Here is a 17,364-nt window from a genome sequence, read left to right as displayed (position 1 = left end):
TGTCCTCACGCCTTCGTGAATGCTGAGTCTGGGGGAGCGTCGCTGAAGAAAAATGGAATTTCCAAACTTTCAAAAACTCCCCGAGGAATACTCATGGAATTCTTGGGCCTCACAAGAAATGGCACGAATAATTCACAGGTTACTCAAGAAAGAAACCTGAGTGAAACAAACCTATGAGCTTGACCGAGGCTGCAGGACTGCAGGGTCATAAAGGTCTAAGAATCCAGGGTCATAAAGGTCTAAGAATTCTCACACTGACTATTCATTCATGGGATCCAAGGGCCAGACAGAGCTTCACGGTGGTGTTCTGGGTGGTTTCTAGTCCCCAGAAAATCCTTTTTCAAGAAAATGTCAATCTACCCTACCTGAAAAACTAACCTCCATCCTCTCTGGTAGAGGGTCGTGGCACTTCTAGCTAATGAGCACCTTTGTGTGGATGAGGAATAGGCACTCCATTTGTGGGGCCTGACCTCAAGCTGAGCTGCCCCGCGTGGGCCAAGTTCTGACCCCACTAGGCCTCCTAAACAGGTGCCCTTGAGCAGTGAATCACCTGCACAACCATACGTGGCCACCCTACACAGAATACCATTTGTATTCTGAGCTGTGGAATCAGACTGCCAGCTCACAGCCTGGCTCTGAAACTTGCGAACTGTGTGATTTTGGGAAAGGCACTCACCTCGGCTTGAGTAAAAATGCCTCAGTTCTCTCCTGTGTAACATGGGGGTGTGAAGTCCACTTCACAAGATAGATACGAGGATTCAATAAGTTATTACATGAAGACCGTGTATCTGGCACAGAGTACAAGCTTGATACAAGTTACTACACTTAACTCATCCAAGCAAGAGATGAGAATTATTGGGAAGGTCTTTTTTTTTTTTTTTTCCTTCCCTAAATTTAGAGGACCAAAAGTCTCCTTTAAACTTCATTCCCAGTTGAGTGGTCCTTGATGGATGTAAGAGGTGTCCTGGACTAGAGGAGAGGAGATTTGGATTCAGATGGAGTATGACCGTTTCTAAGCTGGAAACAGCCCTCAGCCTCCATGCACCCTCTCTTGGGTTCTCAGGGCTGTCAGAATCAGCAAAGGTGAGGAGGGAGGTAAGGAATCTCTGACAGGCTCACGGCTGTTTTCTTTTAGTTTAAAATTCTCTGATCATTAAGACTGTGAATAAGTGGTTCTGTGGCCTTTCTTCCCCACTACGGTCTTACCACCCAGTGCTTCAAATACCCAAAATGCTAGAAGATTCATGCACGACTCAGTACTCAATTACTTCCTTTTCAGCTCTTACCTTCAACGTAGGTTGGGAATGAAGCCAAGCTTTTTCTTGACTGTAATCAAGACAAAGAGGTTTCAGAAAGGGCAAAGCGTGATGAAAAATGCATTAACACAACTTTATCCATGCAACATGAAAAATAAATAGATCACCAATGACAGATATTAATCAGGTGTCGACCGTTTTTGGTTATTACGGAGAGAAAGGTGTGAACAGACACACACACTTCTTATTAGAGGTTACCCAAAGCCCAGAACATCCATTCATATTTTAGGTAACCTGAAAATCTCACATTCCACAATCAGATGTCCATCCGCTTAAAAAGTTCCTAAGTGAAAAACTGTTAGATGAGTAAAAGCACCAACAATGTGACTATATGTTGAAATCAAGAATTCTCTTGGGGAATTTTATTTCCCTTCAGGTCTTTCTTCAGTCATCTCTCACTGTGCTAAAAATGTTTCAAGAGTTTTCCTCTCCTCCTTTTGTCCCTTGCTGGTTTAAAAATCCCATCATGTAAGTGGTTAGTATATGTTACCTTCACATAAGAACATAAACAAAGGAGTGGATTGAAAACCGTGGAATTTCTTACACTAAGTAACACCTCACAGCAAGGGTCTTCCGGCAGCATCGTTGGGCTGTGGGCATGATTGGCTCGAACCCTTCTAGAACCTGACTGGACGGCAGTTTCAATGCTAGGTTGCAGAGGAACAATACTCACCATTTGGTTCCTCCCATAACTGAGTGGCACAGAGAACTCTGAGTGGCCTCAGAGTAGGAAGTTCATTCCCGCTGTCGCCACAGAATTCGTAGCTGATGTGTTGGGGGCAGGGGGACGTGAGCATTGCAGGAGAGTGGAGAGCCACTGTCAAAAACAAGACTCCTTCAAACGAGCAAAAAGGAGGGTCTGCAAGGCCCAGGGCTGTCCTCAGAAAGCCTAAAGATTTTCATGGCTAAGAGTCCAGTGGGTATGTCATTTCAATCTGTATGTTTTAGAAAAAGGGTATCTTATACAGCATAGCTGCTCAGTGGGTTGACCTGGGTTGATGGTAAACTCTGGGGTGCCTGGCGGCTGGGAGAGGTAGGGCCTAAAAGAGGGGGGGCATCAGGGGAACAGCTCTGTCTTGTAGCACCTTTGTAGCAAAGGGATGACTAATTAATAAATACCTGCACAACACTCTAAAAATAGTGTTAACTGTTCTATTAAAAAAAAGGGGGGGGGGAGGCAAACACACCCAGGCTTAAGACTCTGTTTCAATTCAAGACAATGACAAGAATTCAACACGAATCACACAACATAGCACACAAGGCAACCTGTCAGTAAACCTTCCGGAATGTGCCCGCGGGGATGAAATGGTTCGTCACACCGAAGACGGTGGGTTTCTTATTTCAGAAGGGATAACCTTTAAGGAAACTACAAATACAAGTCCACTGGGAATGAAAGGTCATTGGCTCCTTTTGTCCCTTGCTGGTTTAAAAATTCCATCATGTAAGTGATTAGTATATGTTACCTTAACATAAGAACATAAACAAAGGAGTGAATTGAAAACTGTGGAATTTCTTACACTAAGTAACACCTCACAGCAAGGGTCTTCCGGCAGCATCGTTGGGCTATGGGCATGATCGGCTAGAAACCTTCTAGAACCTGATCGGATGGCAGTTTAAATGCTAGATTGCAGAGGAACCTCTGCATTTATGGAAACCTGCACCCCAAGGAAAGCTAAGATAGGTGGACAGGAAGAAAGACAACTACAATTTCAACTTCAATGGTGCTTGACATTGGTTTTACTTTTTCGTTGATCCAAGTGAGAAGAAAGGGTCAGTTGAGGGGCAATAGCCAGCTGTAACTCTGGCTAAAAACAACAAAAACTGTGTAACTTCGCGGTATGTAGATGGGAGCCAGTCTTCACAAAGACTAAAGATCTTAAAATTAGTATTTCCCAACCACCTTCCTCGTCCTTGCCCTCAACAGCAAGGGGCCTGGGGTAGAGAGGGTTTACTTTGTTTAATCAAAATGGGTTGGCCTCCAGGTACACCCAAGAAGCCAACTCAGACTTTCTTGGCCTATTAGGATACTTTTCTGAATGCTCACTTCAAGGACAGTCCCCAGATTTTAGCAGAAGCTACGAAAGAATTACTTGAGTCTATAGTTCTAAAAGCTGCCATTTTTATTTACAGCCACAACGGAGGGCATTTGGTACATTTACTTATTCTCTATTCATAAGCTCATGACTGGCTTTCTTTAGTCTCTGGGGTAGTAAGTTTTTTACGAAAAGAGTTTTGAGAAATGAAAGAATCTCTAATTATTGCACACAAAGAGGATTTTCATCATTATTTCTAAGGATATGCAGAAACATGTGCCAAGTCCTGTAGGAACCGAGAAATAACACATTTGCCTTGCTTATTATATCTGATGAATAATCAAATGCTGAATATTCAGATGTCTGATTAGCCCTTTGTTTCCTCACATGTGGACAGAGATGAACATGAGTTGATCCTTCACATTCAAGAATTAATAAAGCCACAGTCAAGAAGATGAAAGCCCAAAGTCCTTGGGATTTTGCAGGAGACACTAAACCACGTGCAGAGCCAGGAGACCCGATGACTGGAGTCATGACATACAAGTTACCTTGTCCACGCAGCGTGTGGCCTGCGGGCACTTTTTGCCCCAAGGGCAGAAGACCCTGGCATTCAGACCCCGGGCCCACAGGAGCTCTGGATTCACAGCCTGCCCTGACCCCTTGTGGGCCCTAGACCTTGGGTAAGTCACTGAGCTTCTATGCTGCCTCAACCACAGTGTGAGGACAGTGAGTCCTACACCTCACAGAATTACTGTAAGGATTAAATGAGATACTATCTATGATTTGCTTGGCCCGATGCCTGACCACTGTAAATGCTCGAGAAATGGCCGCTTTTTATTAGTTATGATCACTGTGGCCTTGATTCTTTTCTTCTTGTTTCTTGTTCTCACCCATCCATGTACTATGAACAAAGGATAAGGCAGAGCTGTGGGATCTAGGGTCCGGAGAAACAGTGACCTAGTTACCCTCCGTTCCCATGAGGTAGGGTCTGAGGACAAGACCAGAGGAGGACAAAGCGTATTTCAAATTTAAATTTTAATGTTGGTGTGATTTCAGAGAAGGTCTCCTTATGTTCGTTTGGGTTAACATACACAGGTTATTAAAAAATCTACTTCTCCCTGTGTGAATAGTTAATGGCAACCGTGTGTGTACTCAGTGATGCTTCAAGGGTAAATTTTAATGAAGACTCCCTTTAGAAGTGATCTGCCACTCGCTGTGAAATGGAAATCGCTTCCTTTTGTCGCATTTAATGTAATATGCTTAACAAAAGGGAGGAAAAGGAGACAGTCATTGACTATATGGTTTACCTCTTTCGTGCACAGCCTCAGCACTGGCTGGGCTGGGGTGAGCTGAACCCACCTGGAGACCACATAAGGCACAGGCCCACAGTTACCCGAGGCCACTTCATAAAGAGCTGGGGTGGCACTTGGCTGTGGGTGAAAGGACAACAGTGTGGGAAAAGGCAGCGCCCCCCCCTCCAGGAGGAACACCTGCCCTTTTACTACCTTGCTTGGAAGCAAGCATCATTTAGTAGGGCGACCACATGACTTAGTGTCGGAGAGGGACACTTCCGGGCTGTGCTCTCTAGGAGTCCTTAGCCACACACGACTATTTAATTAAATTGGAATAAAATGCAAAATTCGGTTCCTCAGTCCCAACAGCCACTTTCAAGAGCTTCCCAGGTGCATGTGGCTAGGGACCACCATATAGGATAGCACAGAACTGAGTATTTCCACCAATGCAGAAAGTTCTCTTGGATAGGGAAGAGTGGAGGGGCACCTGGGTGGCTCAGTCGGTTAAGCGTCTGACTTGAGCTCAGGTCATGATCTCATGGCCTGTGAGTTCGAGCCCCACGTAGGGCTCTGTGCTGACAGCTCAGAGCCTGGAGCCTGCTTTGGATTCCGTGTCTCCCTCTCTCTCTGCCCCTCCTCCGTTCACACCCTCTCTCCCTCTCAAAAATAAACATTAAAATTTTTTTTTCAAAAAAGAAAGGGAGAGGGGTGCTCACTAGCTGCACTGCTTGCACAACAGGTGTGGACTGGAAACCACCCCAGGTAAACCAGGACCAGTGGTCATCCTGAGGTCATGAGAGATATTTCACTTGGGCCTGAAATAAACGGGTACTTAAGAAACCAGTCCATTTCCCAAACCGAGGTTTGTAATACCCCGAGGAAGGATGCTGCTGCACAGAGCTCTTCCCCTCCAGTTTCTGGCACTGTCCTGGAGAACTTTCTGGAATGATGGAAATTCTGTGTCATCTCCCCTGTCCGATGCAATAGCCACAAGTGACATGTGGCTACTGAGCACTTGACCTGTGGCTAGCGTGCCTGAGAAGGTGCACTTCCGTGTCGTTTACTAATCAAAAAAATAGACACCTGTGGCCGGTAGCTACCAGGCTGGACGGTGCGGCTTCAATCACCGAACTCCAGGCTGGAGAGGAGAAATCCGCATTTCTCTCCCGAGAGGGGAATTTGGGGGATTTGGGCAGGAAGCTGAAGACAGCTCACACCAGAAGAGTAAGACAACACACGGGCCGGTGGCTTCTGGAACAAAACGGCACCCTACCTCTTTATTCGAGGAGGCCTCCGCGGGGTCGCTGGGGTGAAGGGGTATGCTCGAAGACTCTGCCCCCAGGGGAGGGGAACTGCCAGCAGACGGGGACTGGAACACAGCAAGCGAAGGACACAGTGAGAATCGGGGGGTAAGGGAACACCCGGCCGGGGCGGGGGCCAGAGGACAAGGCCCCACAGAACCGAACAAACGCTTCCTCAGTGACAAAACTTTCTTGCAGAGAAGCTACCAACGGTATACAAAAGGCCTGCGTTTTTCGAGCTCTCTTTTATTTCTGTTCATGTTTTTCATTTTAGAGGTGGGGAGGGGCAGAGGGAGAGACAGAATCTTACACAGACGCCACGCTCAGTGCAGAGCCTGACGCAGGGCCGGATCCCAAGACCCTGGGATCATGACCTGAGCCAAAATCAAAAGTCAGACACTCGACCGCCTGAGGCACCCAGGCGCCCCTTGAGCTCTTTTAGATTCCCACCATATTTTCTTGTTTCGTTTATGTTTATTTATTTCTGAGAGAGACAGACAGAGAGACAGAGCATGAGCAGGGAGGGGCAGAGAGAGAGGAGACACAGAATCCGACGCAGGCTCCAGGTTCTGAGCGGCCAGCACAGAGCCCGACACAGGGCTCGAACTCACAGACTGCGAGATCATAACCTGAGCCGGAGTCCGAAGCTTAACTGCCTGAGCCACCCAGGCACCCCTCCCACCATGTTTTTAAAGGAAACTTTTATAGCTTTGCCATTTTGTTCCTCCTTGGGCCAAGTGTTTAAACAAAGCAAAAGGTGAATAGAGTCCTAAACGAATAAAGCTAACGGGGATACACATGCGTCTGTGGTTTTTAAAATTCTGACAAAGACTTTGGATACTAATGGTCTTACAAAACCACCTGCCCAAGATTACCTGAATGGAAAAGGAAAAATGAAAGCAGGTATTTTTTAATTAAACATTTTAAAATGTTTCTTTTTGAGATGGGGGAGGAGCAAAGACACACAATTCGAAGCAGGCTCCAGGCTCTGAGCTGTCAGCACAGAGCCTAATACGGGGCTGGAGCCCATGAACCGTGAGATCATGACCTGAGCCAAAGTCAGATGTTAACGAATCAGCCACCCAGGCACCCTGAACGTGGCAGCTGGGACTGATGACCAGAAACCACACCATCTGTATCTCTCTAGTCCAGATTTCAAGTATTTTTTTCGGATTTAATCCACAGGCCATCGAAAATTCAGAGAAATTTCAGCATCCAAACAATATGACCTTGGCTGCTCTTGAAACAGTTCAAAAATCTTTTATTAAATGATAGGTTTGAAAATAAGGGGTAGAAACACAGCTTCGGGGCATATGGTCCCCATCAGGTGTGTTACTGCCTCTGGTGGTGGCACAGGTAGGTCTTGCTGGACGGGGAACAGGAAGCCCCAGGTGAGGGCCCAACACAGCATGTGCTCCGTAAACACCTTCCCAATGAACAGCCAAAAAATCAAGCCAGCAGACTGGAGGGTGGGACTAGTACGGGCGCTGGAAACCCTCCCCAGCCAGTACCCAGACATCTCTGCATGTGCTCCTGAAATCCTGACAGATGAAGCCACAGGGATGCTGAAGAATGCTGCAGCCAAGGTCCTCTGACGGCAAGGATATACCCCGCTTCACCATTTGTTGAAGTCTGATAGAAAGCCTAAAACAGAACCCACGTGACCATCTGTTCTCTGAAGAAGCGTGGCTGTGTGAGGGGAGGTACCTCCCAGACAACGGAAGCCGGGTCAACCAGTGACAGCTGAATCTGTTTCTGATCTCTTGCAACTGGCCCCCTTGGGAAAACCGAGATAGAAACAGCGGCACAGGACCTCTGCATGGAAAAGGAGAATGTTCCACAAGATTGGTTGTGCTGAGTAGGGGAGGGGGTACATTAATACACAGTGGGACTTCGGGGCACCTGAGTGGCTCAGTCCGTTAAGCGTCCGACTTCGGCTCAGGTCATGATCTCGCGGTCCGTGGGTTCGAGCCCCGCGTCGGGCTCTGTGCTGACAGCCCAGAGCCTAGGGCCTGCTTTGGATTCTGTGTTTTCCTCTCTCTGCACCTCCCCTGCTCACTCACTCACTCTCTCTCTCAAGAATAAACATTAAAATAAATAAGTAAATAAATAAATGGGACTTCAATGAGCATTATGTGAAATCATAAAAAAAAAAAAATACATCTTTTCCAGAAAGTCTGGATTACAGGAAAACACAGGGGGCACCAAACGACCTGGACTATGATGTGGTGAAATGCAGTTTTATTCACGCTGAGGCTATTCCTGTGAGGCCTGGATTTGATTTCCATGCCCACAGACCTGATTCTGGGCAGGGATATGAGGACCAATGAGCTTCTTAATCATTCACAGGCAGAAATCAGCCACTGCCCAGTGAAGCCAAGAGTGTGGGTGCAGGGTAAGAGCAGACGTAAAGGACCCCCTAACTCCACAGCCCCTGGACGCAAGAACCGAGTCCTACATGCCTTAAAAAAATCCCACGCAGAAGTTTTTATTTGGCGCCCAAGAGAGCTGAGGGGTACTGGCTGAGGTTAGCTTAGTGCGGACCACTCAAAATTAATGTAGGAAAGTCCTCACGAGATTATAGGGCCTTTAAAGTTTCCCAGTTTTTCAGATTTGAAGAGCTTCCTTAGATATTTACATCTAGGTTTTCCCCCAAGTAATTTCCTCTGTTGCAAAGATTTTAAGGGTCTGGTCCCTGGGAAGCTAGTACAGCTGGTTTTTCTTTAATTGCTTGGTTTGAGGGCTGTGTTACACCTTCACTTAAAAAAGAAAGAAAAGAAAAAAAGAAAAAGAAAAAAAATCTTCAAAAGAGCCCCTCAGTTCCTATTTCCTTATCTAACCATCTTCTCTCGAAAATCTTCTAAAAATGGATTCGTAGCAACACTGGGAACATGGGATCATCTCAGGATGATGGGAGAATGCAGGTTATCCAGACAGCAGGCTGGAATGTGGAAGAGGCAGGGCAGACCCCACAGTGAGGTGAAGTGACCAGCGCCCGGAGCCTGCTGGGGCACACGGAGAGGAGGGACCCACACTGCCCTCATCAGGGACCACTTCCCCCCAGGGCACCACACTCTAGCCTTCTGCATGCAACTAAGCTCACTCACTTTTCCTTCCATTTGCATGTGCAGTTAATGACCTCCATCTAGAGAGTTCTCCCACGTTCTTTCCCACCGTCGATGCTGAACTTGAAAGTACCTATCTTGCTGAAGTTTTCTCAGACTCCACTCACGGTATACGGTTCTCCCCTGACGGCTTGGGTCAAGTTCTGTAATTATGTGTGTGTCTGCCCTCTCCCAAGAACTCTGGCAGGGATCTTATCTTAATCATCTTTGGAATCCAAGGGCCTGGCCGTGGGGCTCATCAACAGTAGGCATTCAGTGAACATTTGCTGAATAAATGCCTTCAGTGTCGTTTCCAGCTTTACCATATTCTCCAACCTGCAGAAAGCAGGTCAACCACTGATCTCCTTCATTATTGTTTCCTGGCCGATGGGATGCCCCCTCCTTTTTTTAATGTTTATTTTTGAGAGAGAGAGAGAGACAAAGTGCTAGGGGGGAGGGGCAGAGACGAGACACACACAGAATCCGAAGCAGGCTCCAGACTCCATGCTGTCAGCACAGAGCCCCACGCGGGGCTCGAACCCATGAACCACAAGATCATGACCTGAGTTAAAGTTGGACACCCAACCAACTGAGCCACCTAGGTGCCCTGAAGCCCTTTTCTGATAGCACTCCTATGATCTTACGTGTGGAATGTTAAACTTACATTTTGAATTAGAACTCTGACCTGAGCTCCAGCAAAGCTTTTCTGAAGCTACAAGCTGTCTGCAAACGAAAGGCCCCCCACCTGGTGGGAACCTACCACTCCCCACACCACTGCTGACAAAGTCAAGGTGGACAAACGCCTTCAGGGCTGGCACAGCCCCCATGGAGCCTAAACAAAGGTGTTTAGTATTGACTTATCTCAAATGTCTGCTATACAAGCCCTTTGCCCCCTCACTGCCAGCTTCCGCCTTGCTGTACTCTCAAAAGTAGAGAGGGGTGCCTGGGCGCCTTGGTTGAGTGTCCGACTTCAGCTCAGGTCATGATCTCGCGGTTTGTGAGTTCGAGCCCTGCGTCGGGCTCTGTGCTGACAGCTCAGAGCCTGGAGCCTGCTTCGGATTCTGTGTCTCCCTCTCCCTCTGCCCCTCCCCTGCTCACGCTCTGACTCTGTCTTTCAATAATAAATTAATGTTAAAAATTTTTTTTTTAAAAAGTAGAGAGAAAACCAGAAACTAGATAACACTTTTTACTTTCAAAGAATGTACTGGAGGCAAAGTGTAACCAATAAAATATGATACAAAAAGTGAGTTATTATTATGTATTTCTCTGTATGAAGTCTCATGCCTTTTGGGTCACTGACTCGACATTCCATTTTAAGTCAACAAGACCAAGGATGGGAAGCAAAGGTGGGTGTGGAAATTCACAAAGTGCCACACAGGGCGTCTGTAAGGAGGCATCTGTGATGTCCAAAGACGACTCAGTAACTCCGTTCTGGTTCACTGCAGGAGGTCTTAAGCTGCTTGTCTTCTACAGGTGGTGTTCTAGCAGATTCTCCACAACCACGGTCCGAATTTTACTACCACAGCTCTGGGGCTCCACAGAGCAGAGCTCTCAGCTCGAAGAGTCTGGTTCCTCAGGGCCAGGGCAAGAGATGGATAGTCCCTTTGTTAGGCTGGAGACGGCCTCAGGATACAGAAGCATCCAGAGGGAAAGCCAATCACTCATTTCATTTCCAATCGAACATCTCCCGGGGGCATACGCTCTACCTGCTGGCGGGAGAGGTGATATGTGCAGGGAAGCAAAGCGGGCAGAGAACTATTATTCATTTATTCCTTCAACAGGCATTTCTGTGCCTACCTCTGTTCTTGATACTGGCTTGCTAAACAAAGAGGAAAGAGACGCTGTGGTCCTGTCCTATATCCCTTTCCAGATGAGGGGGGGGAGGCAGACGTGTGGAGGCAGGGCTGTGGCAGGGATATTCACCTGTACATGGGACGCGGGGCCGGGAGGGCGCAATTCTGCAGGAGGGGAGGGGTATACGTGCAACACTTTATGGGGAAGGGGAGACTTCAGCTGAATCCTGAAAAGTGTGCAGTCTTCATGGAGCAGGATGGGATGGGGAGTGGAGGGAATGTTCTGGAAACAGGCAGGGAGGTCGAGCAGCTCTGCAGGAAAGTGAGAAATGAGCTGGCGGTCAAGGACAAGTCACTGGAGCCTCGCTGATGACAACTAGCCAGCACCTACTCTCTGCCCAGAGGGTGGGATTTTCTTTGTGAGACACTGGCCTGTTGTCTTCTGCAGAGAAGGTCAACCTAGGCACTTAGTAACTGTTTCCTCAGTTGGACTGCAAACCCAAAGAACTGAGGGACCGAGTTAACACTTTCTGCTCTTCCCTTCCCTTAATCCTTTCTCCCTTGACATATGCATGAAGAGAAGACTACGGCCTGGAAAAGCTGACTGGATGATAATGAGAACACCCCCCAAACCAAAGGGTCCGCTGGCTCTTTCCAAGTAGACAGTGTTCTTCTCAGAAAAGCCCGAGGACGGAGCACAAAGCAGTGATCTAGAGACATACAGAGATCTGAAGAGACTTCTGGAGAGACTCCACTCACAAGATACACCAAGGGGAGTTCCACTGGGACCGTTCATTCATTTGTTGAACATGGAAATTCTGACAGCATCTGAGGAGGCCCTGACCCCTGGCCTGCACCCAGGGAGCCCCTTGCTCAGCAGGGGAGACGGACGGACACACAAACGCAGGGTGTCCCCTGAAAGCGTGGCCACTGGGTCCTCAAGGAGAACAGAAGTCACAGTAACACAAAAGCAGCCGCCACTGAGCTGACCACCCACGACGTCACTGTCCACCTCGACCCCTCTCTCCGGCCCACGTCTCTGGTGGCTGGTCTCTGTTGGGGCTCTTGGGACCATGTGGTGCTACAAGGCCACAAAGAAAACAAAACGGAATGCCAGAAGCCTACAGGCATGCTGCAGAGCAGAAGAGCGAGTACTTCTACAGTAAATAAAAAGCAGGATTTTAGAACGAAGAAACGGGCCCCGTTGGAGGACTGCTCCAACCAGCCACGGATAACTGGGAGAGTTGGTGGAGTAACACCAGCTCACGAGGCGGACGCTAACCTAGCAAGAAGGATGGGACCAGGGGTGCTTTGAAAAAGCATGACTGGAATATCAAATCCATTAAGGGAGGCCCTTGAGAAAACTGTAGCAGCCCTCACATGTCTTTGCGGACACCGTCCTCTTTCCGACTAGAAGGATCCCTTCGGATCACGCTGCAGACGTCATCGTGTGAACTGAAGAAGGGTTAGCATACATTCGATGGCTTTTTTTTTTTTTTTAAGTTACAACTCCTCAAATCAATACTTCTCCTTTGTTTTAAGAATTCACAGGTAGGTGAGGGGCGCCTGGGCGGTTCAGTTGGTTGAGCATCCGACTTCGGCTCAGGTCATGATCTCGAGGTTGAGGAGTTTGAGCCTCGTCTCAGGCTCTGTGCTCACAGCTCGGAGCCTGGAGCCTGCTTCGGATTCTGTGTCTCCCTCTCTCTCTGCCCCTCCCCCGCTCATCCTCTGTCTCTGTCTCAAAAATAAATATAAAACATTAAAATTTTTTTTTAAAGAATTCACAGGTAGGTGAAATTATAACCTACATGTTATTAGTCAAAAGATAAAGCAACTAAACTTCTGTTTATAATTTTTAGTATTGTTTCTCAAGATCAGGTTCTAACTAAATCCCCTCTTGCCTCCCCCCATACTTTGAAATTTTGGTCCTCCTTTTTGTTTTATGTTTATTTATTTGAGAGGGGGGTCAGAATGCACGAGTAGAGGAGGGAGGCCTGTTGGTTGGTGGAAATAAAAAATTCCTAAGACACAGGATCTGGTCTTCATATCCAACACGATCTGGCTTTCCAATATTAGGGTCTGTTTCCAAAAGCACAATGTGAGTCTAGGGAACATAAGGTCCATTTGTCCTTGGAAAGAGGCCGGGATAAAGAACAAAGAAGAAGGCTGGCATGTTTTAATTTTATAATGTGGCAGAACAAGTAAAGCTCTCGAGGTTTCAAGATAGCAAGATAGCAGAAGGCTCCAGCCGCAGGAGCGGGCAGACCAGCATCTGAATCCCGCTCTCCCACTCACTGCTCTGACTCGGCGCCGTTACTCATCCTTCTCTGATCCTCCTGAGAATTGAGGAAACCGGTTACTACCCACCTCCTGGGGCGGACATGAGGATTCATTGGCGACCACGTACACAGGGCACCAGCTCAGGGCCTGTGTATGCACAAGGCACACAACCAACGTCTGCCGAGTCTTTTAAGATTCCAGCAGCAACGACAATCACGTCCCCCCATGGGGAAGTGCTCACCAGGATAACACGTACCCATGGAGATGCTTTCCTCGCCTCCCTCTTCTTGTTTCCTTCCTTATTAAACTTCTACACATGGCTAAAGTTAAAAAGCACGTAGAAGGCTCTCTAAAATCATACTACAATAGACTCTAAATTAATTTATAGGCCCCCAGACTCTTACAGGTATCTTGGTGAGAACCGCACATTCCCGGCTACGGCTGGGGGTATATACAACAACCGTGTGTGATTTCTGGCATGCCCGCTGTCTCCCAGTCCAGACAGCATCTTGCAGCGCAAGGGTTGAGGGTGATGCTATCATGGCGAGGGAGTTACAAAAAAAAAGAATCAGGTGCATATGCAGGCGTTAATTTACAACAAAGCCACCCCAAGACCTACCGAGATACCCTTCCGTGAGGACCTTGGTGAAAGACTCTGGCTGGCTCTAGCCAACCTTGAGCAGTCCCAGTACACGTTGGTCATTTCTTCCAAGGAAACTCAGTGACAAAAATTCCACGTTGACAAAAGGTAGGAGAAAATAATCCTTTAAAAATGACACAGTTTTGGGGCGCCTGGGTGGCGCAGTCGGTTAAGCGTCCGACTTCAGCCAGGTCACGATCTCGCGGTCCGTGAGTTCGAGCCCCGCGTCGGGCTCTGGGCTGATGGCACAGAGCCTGGAGCCTGTTTCCGATTCTGTGTCTCCCTCTCTCTCTGCCCCTCCCCCGTTCATGCTCTGTCTCTCTCTGTCCCAAAAATAAATAAACGTTGAAAAAAAAAATTTTTTTAAAAAAATGACACAGTTTTACCAAATGTGTGACTGGGTTATTTAGTAATTTCACCTGTGTAGAGCGAGACGCAGCACCTGAGAATAAATTTTTTTTATTTTAATTTTTTTTTTAACATTTATTCTTTTTGAGAGAGAGACACGAGTATGAGCGGGGGAGGGGCAGACAGAGAGGGAGACACAGAATCCGAAGCAGGCCCCAGGCTCCGAGCTGTCAGCATAGAGCCCAACGCAGGGCTCGAACCCATGTGAGATCATGACCTGAGCTGAAGTCGGACGCTCCACTGACTGAGCCACCCAGGCACCCCTAGTTTTTTTTTTTTTTTTAAAGTCACCAAGCAACCCACATACCCCATGAGGCCCAAGCACCAAGTGCTCATGGACCGTCTTCACTAGTGCTATGAACTGTGTCCCCCTCAAATTCATACATTGAGACCCTAGCACCCAGTGGGGTAGTATGAGGAGACAGGGCCTTTGTGAGGTAATTAGGTCACAGGGATGGAGCTCTCATAATGGGATTAGTGCCCGTACAAGAAGGGACACAAAAGAGCCTCCTTCCTGTCTCTGCTCTCCACGGTGCGAGAACACAGCAAGAATGTGGCCGTCTGCAAATAAGGAAGGGGGTCTAAACCAGTAGCTGACCATGCAAGCACCCTGATCTCAGACTTCCCAGGTTCTAGAACTGTGAGAAGTAAATACATTTTTTAATATGTTTATTTTGAGAGAGAGAGAGAGAGAGAGAGAGAGAACGCGTGCACGAGGCAGGGGAGGGGCAGAGAGAGAGAGGGAGAGAGAGAATCCCAAGCAGGCTCTGTGCTGTCCACGTAGAGCCCAATGTGGGGCTTGATATCACGAGAACCGGGAGATCATGACCTGAGATGAAATCAAGAGTTGGATACCTAACCTACTGAGCCACCCAGGCGCCCCAATTTCTGTTGTTGAAGTCACCCAGTCTGCGGTGTCTTTCTTACACAGCAGCCCAGACTGACTAAGACAACCAGACACCTTTCACTAAGTACCTGTTGACTCCCATTTTAAAATACAACTTTAGGGGCGCCTGGGTGGCTCAGTCGGTTAAGCGTCCAACTTGGGCTCAGGTCATGATCTCACAGCTCGTGAGTTCGAGCCCCGTGGCGGGCTCTGTGCTGACAGCTCAGAGCCTGGAGACGGTTTCAGATTCTGTGTGTGTCCTTCTCTCTCTGCCCCTCCCCCACTCGTGTTTTGTCTTTCTCCCAAAAACAAATAAACAATAACCATTTTTTTTTAAATACAATTTTAACAAGCTCTGAGCAATCACGCCTCAATTTAAAAACTTCCACGGTTCCTGCTTGTGTAGACAATAAATCCCAGACTCTACCCCGGCACTTCAGGCACTCCAAGGTTTGGCCTTAGTTTCTTCACCACTTTTCCCCCTTCCGGTTATTATTCTCTACCATCAAGCCAAACTGAGCTATTTCCTGCTTCCTGTATATAACCTGAGGGTTTTTGTGCACTGTCCTTGTCCATGTTCTTGTCTCAACTGCACATGTCCATGAGCCTCCAAAGCCTCATTTCCAGTGTTACTTCTTTAGTGAAATCTTTCCTATTCTCTTCGGTGAGTGGGAGCCCTCTCCCATGAGAATTGCTGATGTTTCACTAGTGCTGTTCTTTTTTTTTAACGTTTATTTTTGAAACAGAGAGAGACACAGCACGAACAGGGGAGGGTCAGAGAGAGAGGGAGACACAGAATCTGAAACAGGCTCCAGGCTCTGAGCTGTCAGAACAGAGCCTGATGCGGGGCTCGAACTCACGGACCACGAGATCATGACCTGAGCCGAAGTCGGACACGTAACCGACTGAGCCGCCCAGGCGCCCCTCACTAGTGCTGTTCTTATATACGTCACTTTTTCCTTTATGTTTTATTGAAATACTATAGGATAGTTTAATTACAATGCTTTAATAAGCACTATGAGGGCAGGATGTGATTATTTATTTTGAGGGAGAGAGAGAGAATGACCACGTACGTGACGTGAGCAGGGGAGGAGCATACAGAAAGGAAGAGAAAATCTTAAGCAGACTTCACGCCAGCACAGAGCCTGACTCAGAGTTCAATCTCACAACCGTGAGCCAAGATCACGAGCTCGGAAGCTTAACCAGCTAAGGAACCCAGCATGTGATTATTTAAGGTTTACGAGGTTCTCCATAAAATATACAACAGGAGCCTGATAAATATGTCGAACACAGGGAAGCACGCACAGACATCGATCGTTTTGTACTGGAGGACAAAGAAGACACAAAATACGTTGATGCACAGAGTTGGTCCTGAACCCACGTAGCACTGCACTTATGTGCTCACACAGTATCAGTACCCAAGTGCAGATCAGGGTTCTGTTCACTGATCCTTGATCATGGTCTCTTTGCTTGTCCGACACTGCTTGCAAATCACACATCCTCATGTGACGAGTATTGTGGATACGACAAGAACTCTCAAAGGTAGCATTTCAAACAGACCATAATCAAGCACTTGGTCATTCAATTCCTCACCAGGCTGACCACTCCGGTTCTATATGGGATTTCAAAGGCGTGGTTGCCTGTGGCAGGTGATGGGACATAACCTTCTGCTCCAGGGACTGCGTGGGGCTTCGCGAGTTCCGGCATCCCCGAATAGCTTTGTTGCTGCGCATCTTGGTTGACCCAGCTTTATCCCCTTTCTCAAATAAACACACATTGTTTTCCTCACTGATTTAAGTTGTTTTAAATTCGCCCTGCTCCACGTTAGAGTTATAAAAAAAGAAACAAATATATGATTAGGTTTCTCTTGCTCCAAGACATGTTTGTGCTTTTGAAAATTGAAACCGGTTAAGAAATCCGTAATTACTCACTCTCAATTCAAACTATATTATCAATGCACATTTCTGTTTCCTTAATGTGGTGAAGTAGGAAAGTTAGCACAGGCATTGTAGGGGCATAATTATGTCATTAAAATGATAATAGCCTGGGCCTAATGAAGTGTTTTATATACACATTTATAATGGATTCAATTAATACCAACGGAACATTTTGAGATAACTGTCGGTTAAAATATTCTAACCATTTTTATTCTCTCTTTTCCCATGGGGGGGTGGAGGGGAGCAGCAGGGCGGGTGCTCCCAAGCCCTGGACCACCTTGGACGTCAGAGACAGCCTTGCAATGCAGGCGTCTCCTCAAAGAGAGGCATTCTCTTTTTTTTTTTTTTTTCAACGTTTATTTATTTTTGGGACA

The 17,364-nt window shown here is 47.4% G+C and overlaps 1 protein-coding gene across 6 annotated transcripts in view; it reads right to left on the bottom strand.

Annotated features, from left to right (window-relative positions):
* The window catches only part of APBA1 (amyloid beta precursor protein binding family A member 1), a 206,170-nt gene that overhangs the window by 32,850 nt on the left and 155,956 nt on the right, over positions 1 to 17,364 (bottom strand). For 5 of the 6 annotated variants that reach the window (XM_040449390.1, XM_040449394.1, XM_040449395.1 and 2 more), the window contains exons 3-4: positions 5,915 to 6,010; positions 1,287 to 1,326 (exon numbers count right to left, since the gene is read on the bottom strand). In XM_040449390.1, the coding sequence (XP_040305324.1) occupies positions 1,287 to 1,326; positions 5,915 to 6,010 (136 nt within the window). The remainder of the gene's footprint in view (positions 1 to 1,286; positions 1,327 to 5,914; positions 6,011 to 17,364) is intronic. The other variant, XM_040449396.1, reaches the window with a different exon arrangement.

The sequence above is a fragment of the Herpailurus yagouaroundi genome, unplaced genomic scaffold (genome assembly GCF_014898765.1).
Source record: "Herpailurus yagouaroundi ecotype Mexico unplaced genomic scaffold, PumYag 199, whole genome shotgun sequence".
Classification (NCBI taxonomy): Eukaryota; Metazoa; Chordata; class Mammalia; order Carnivora; family Felidae; genus Herpailurus; species Herpailurus yagouaroundi.
This window is presented reverse-complemented; position numbering and strand designations above follow the sequence as displayed.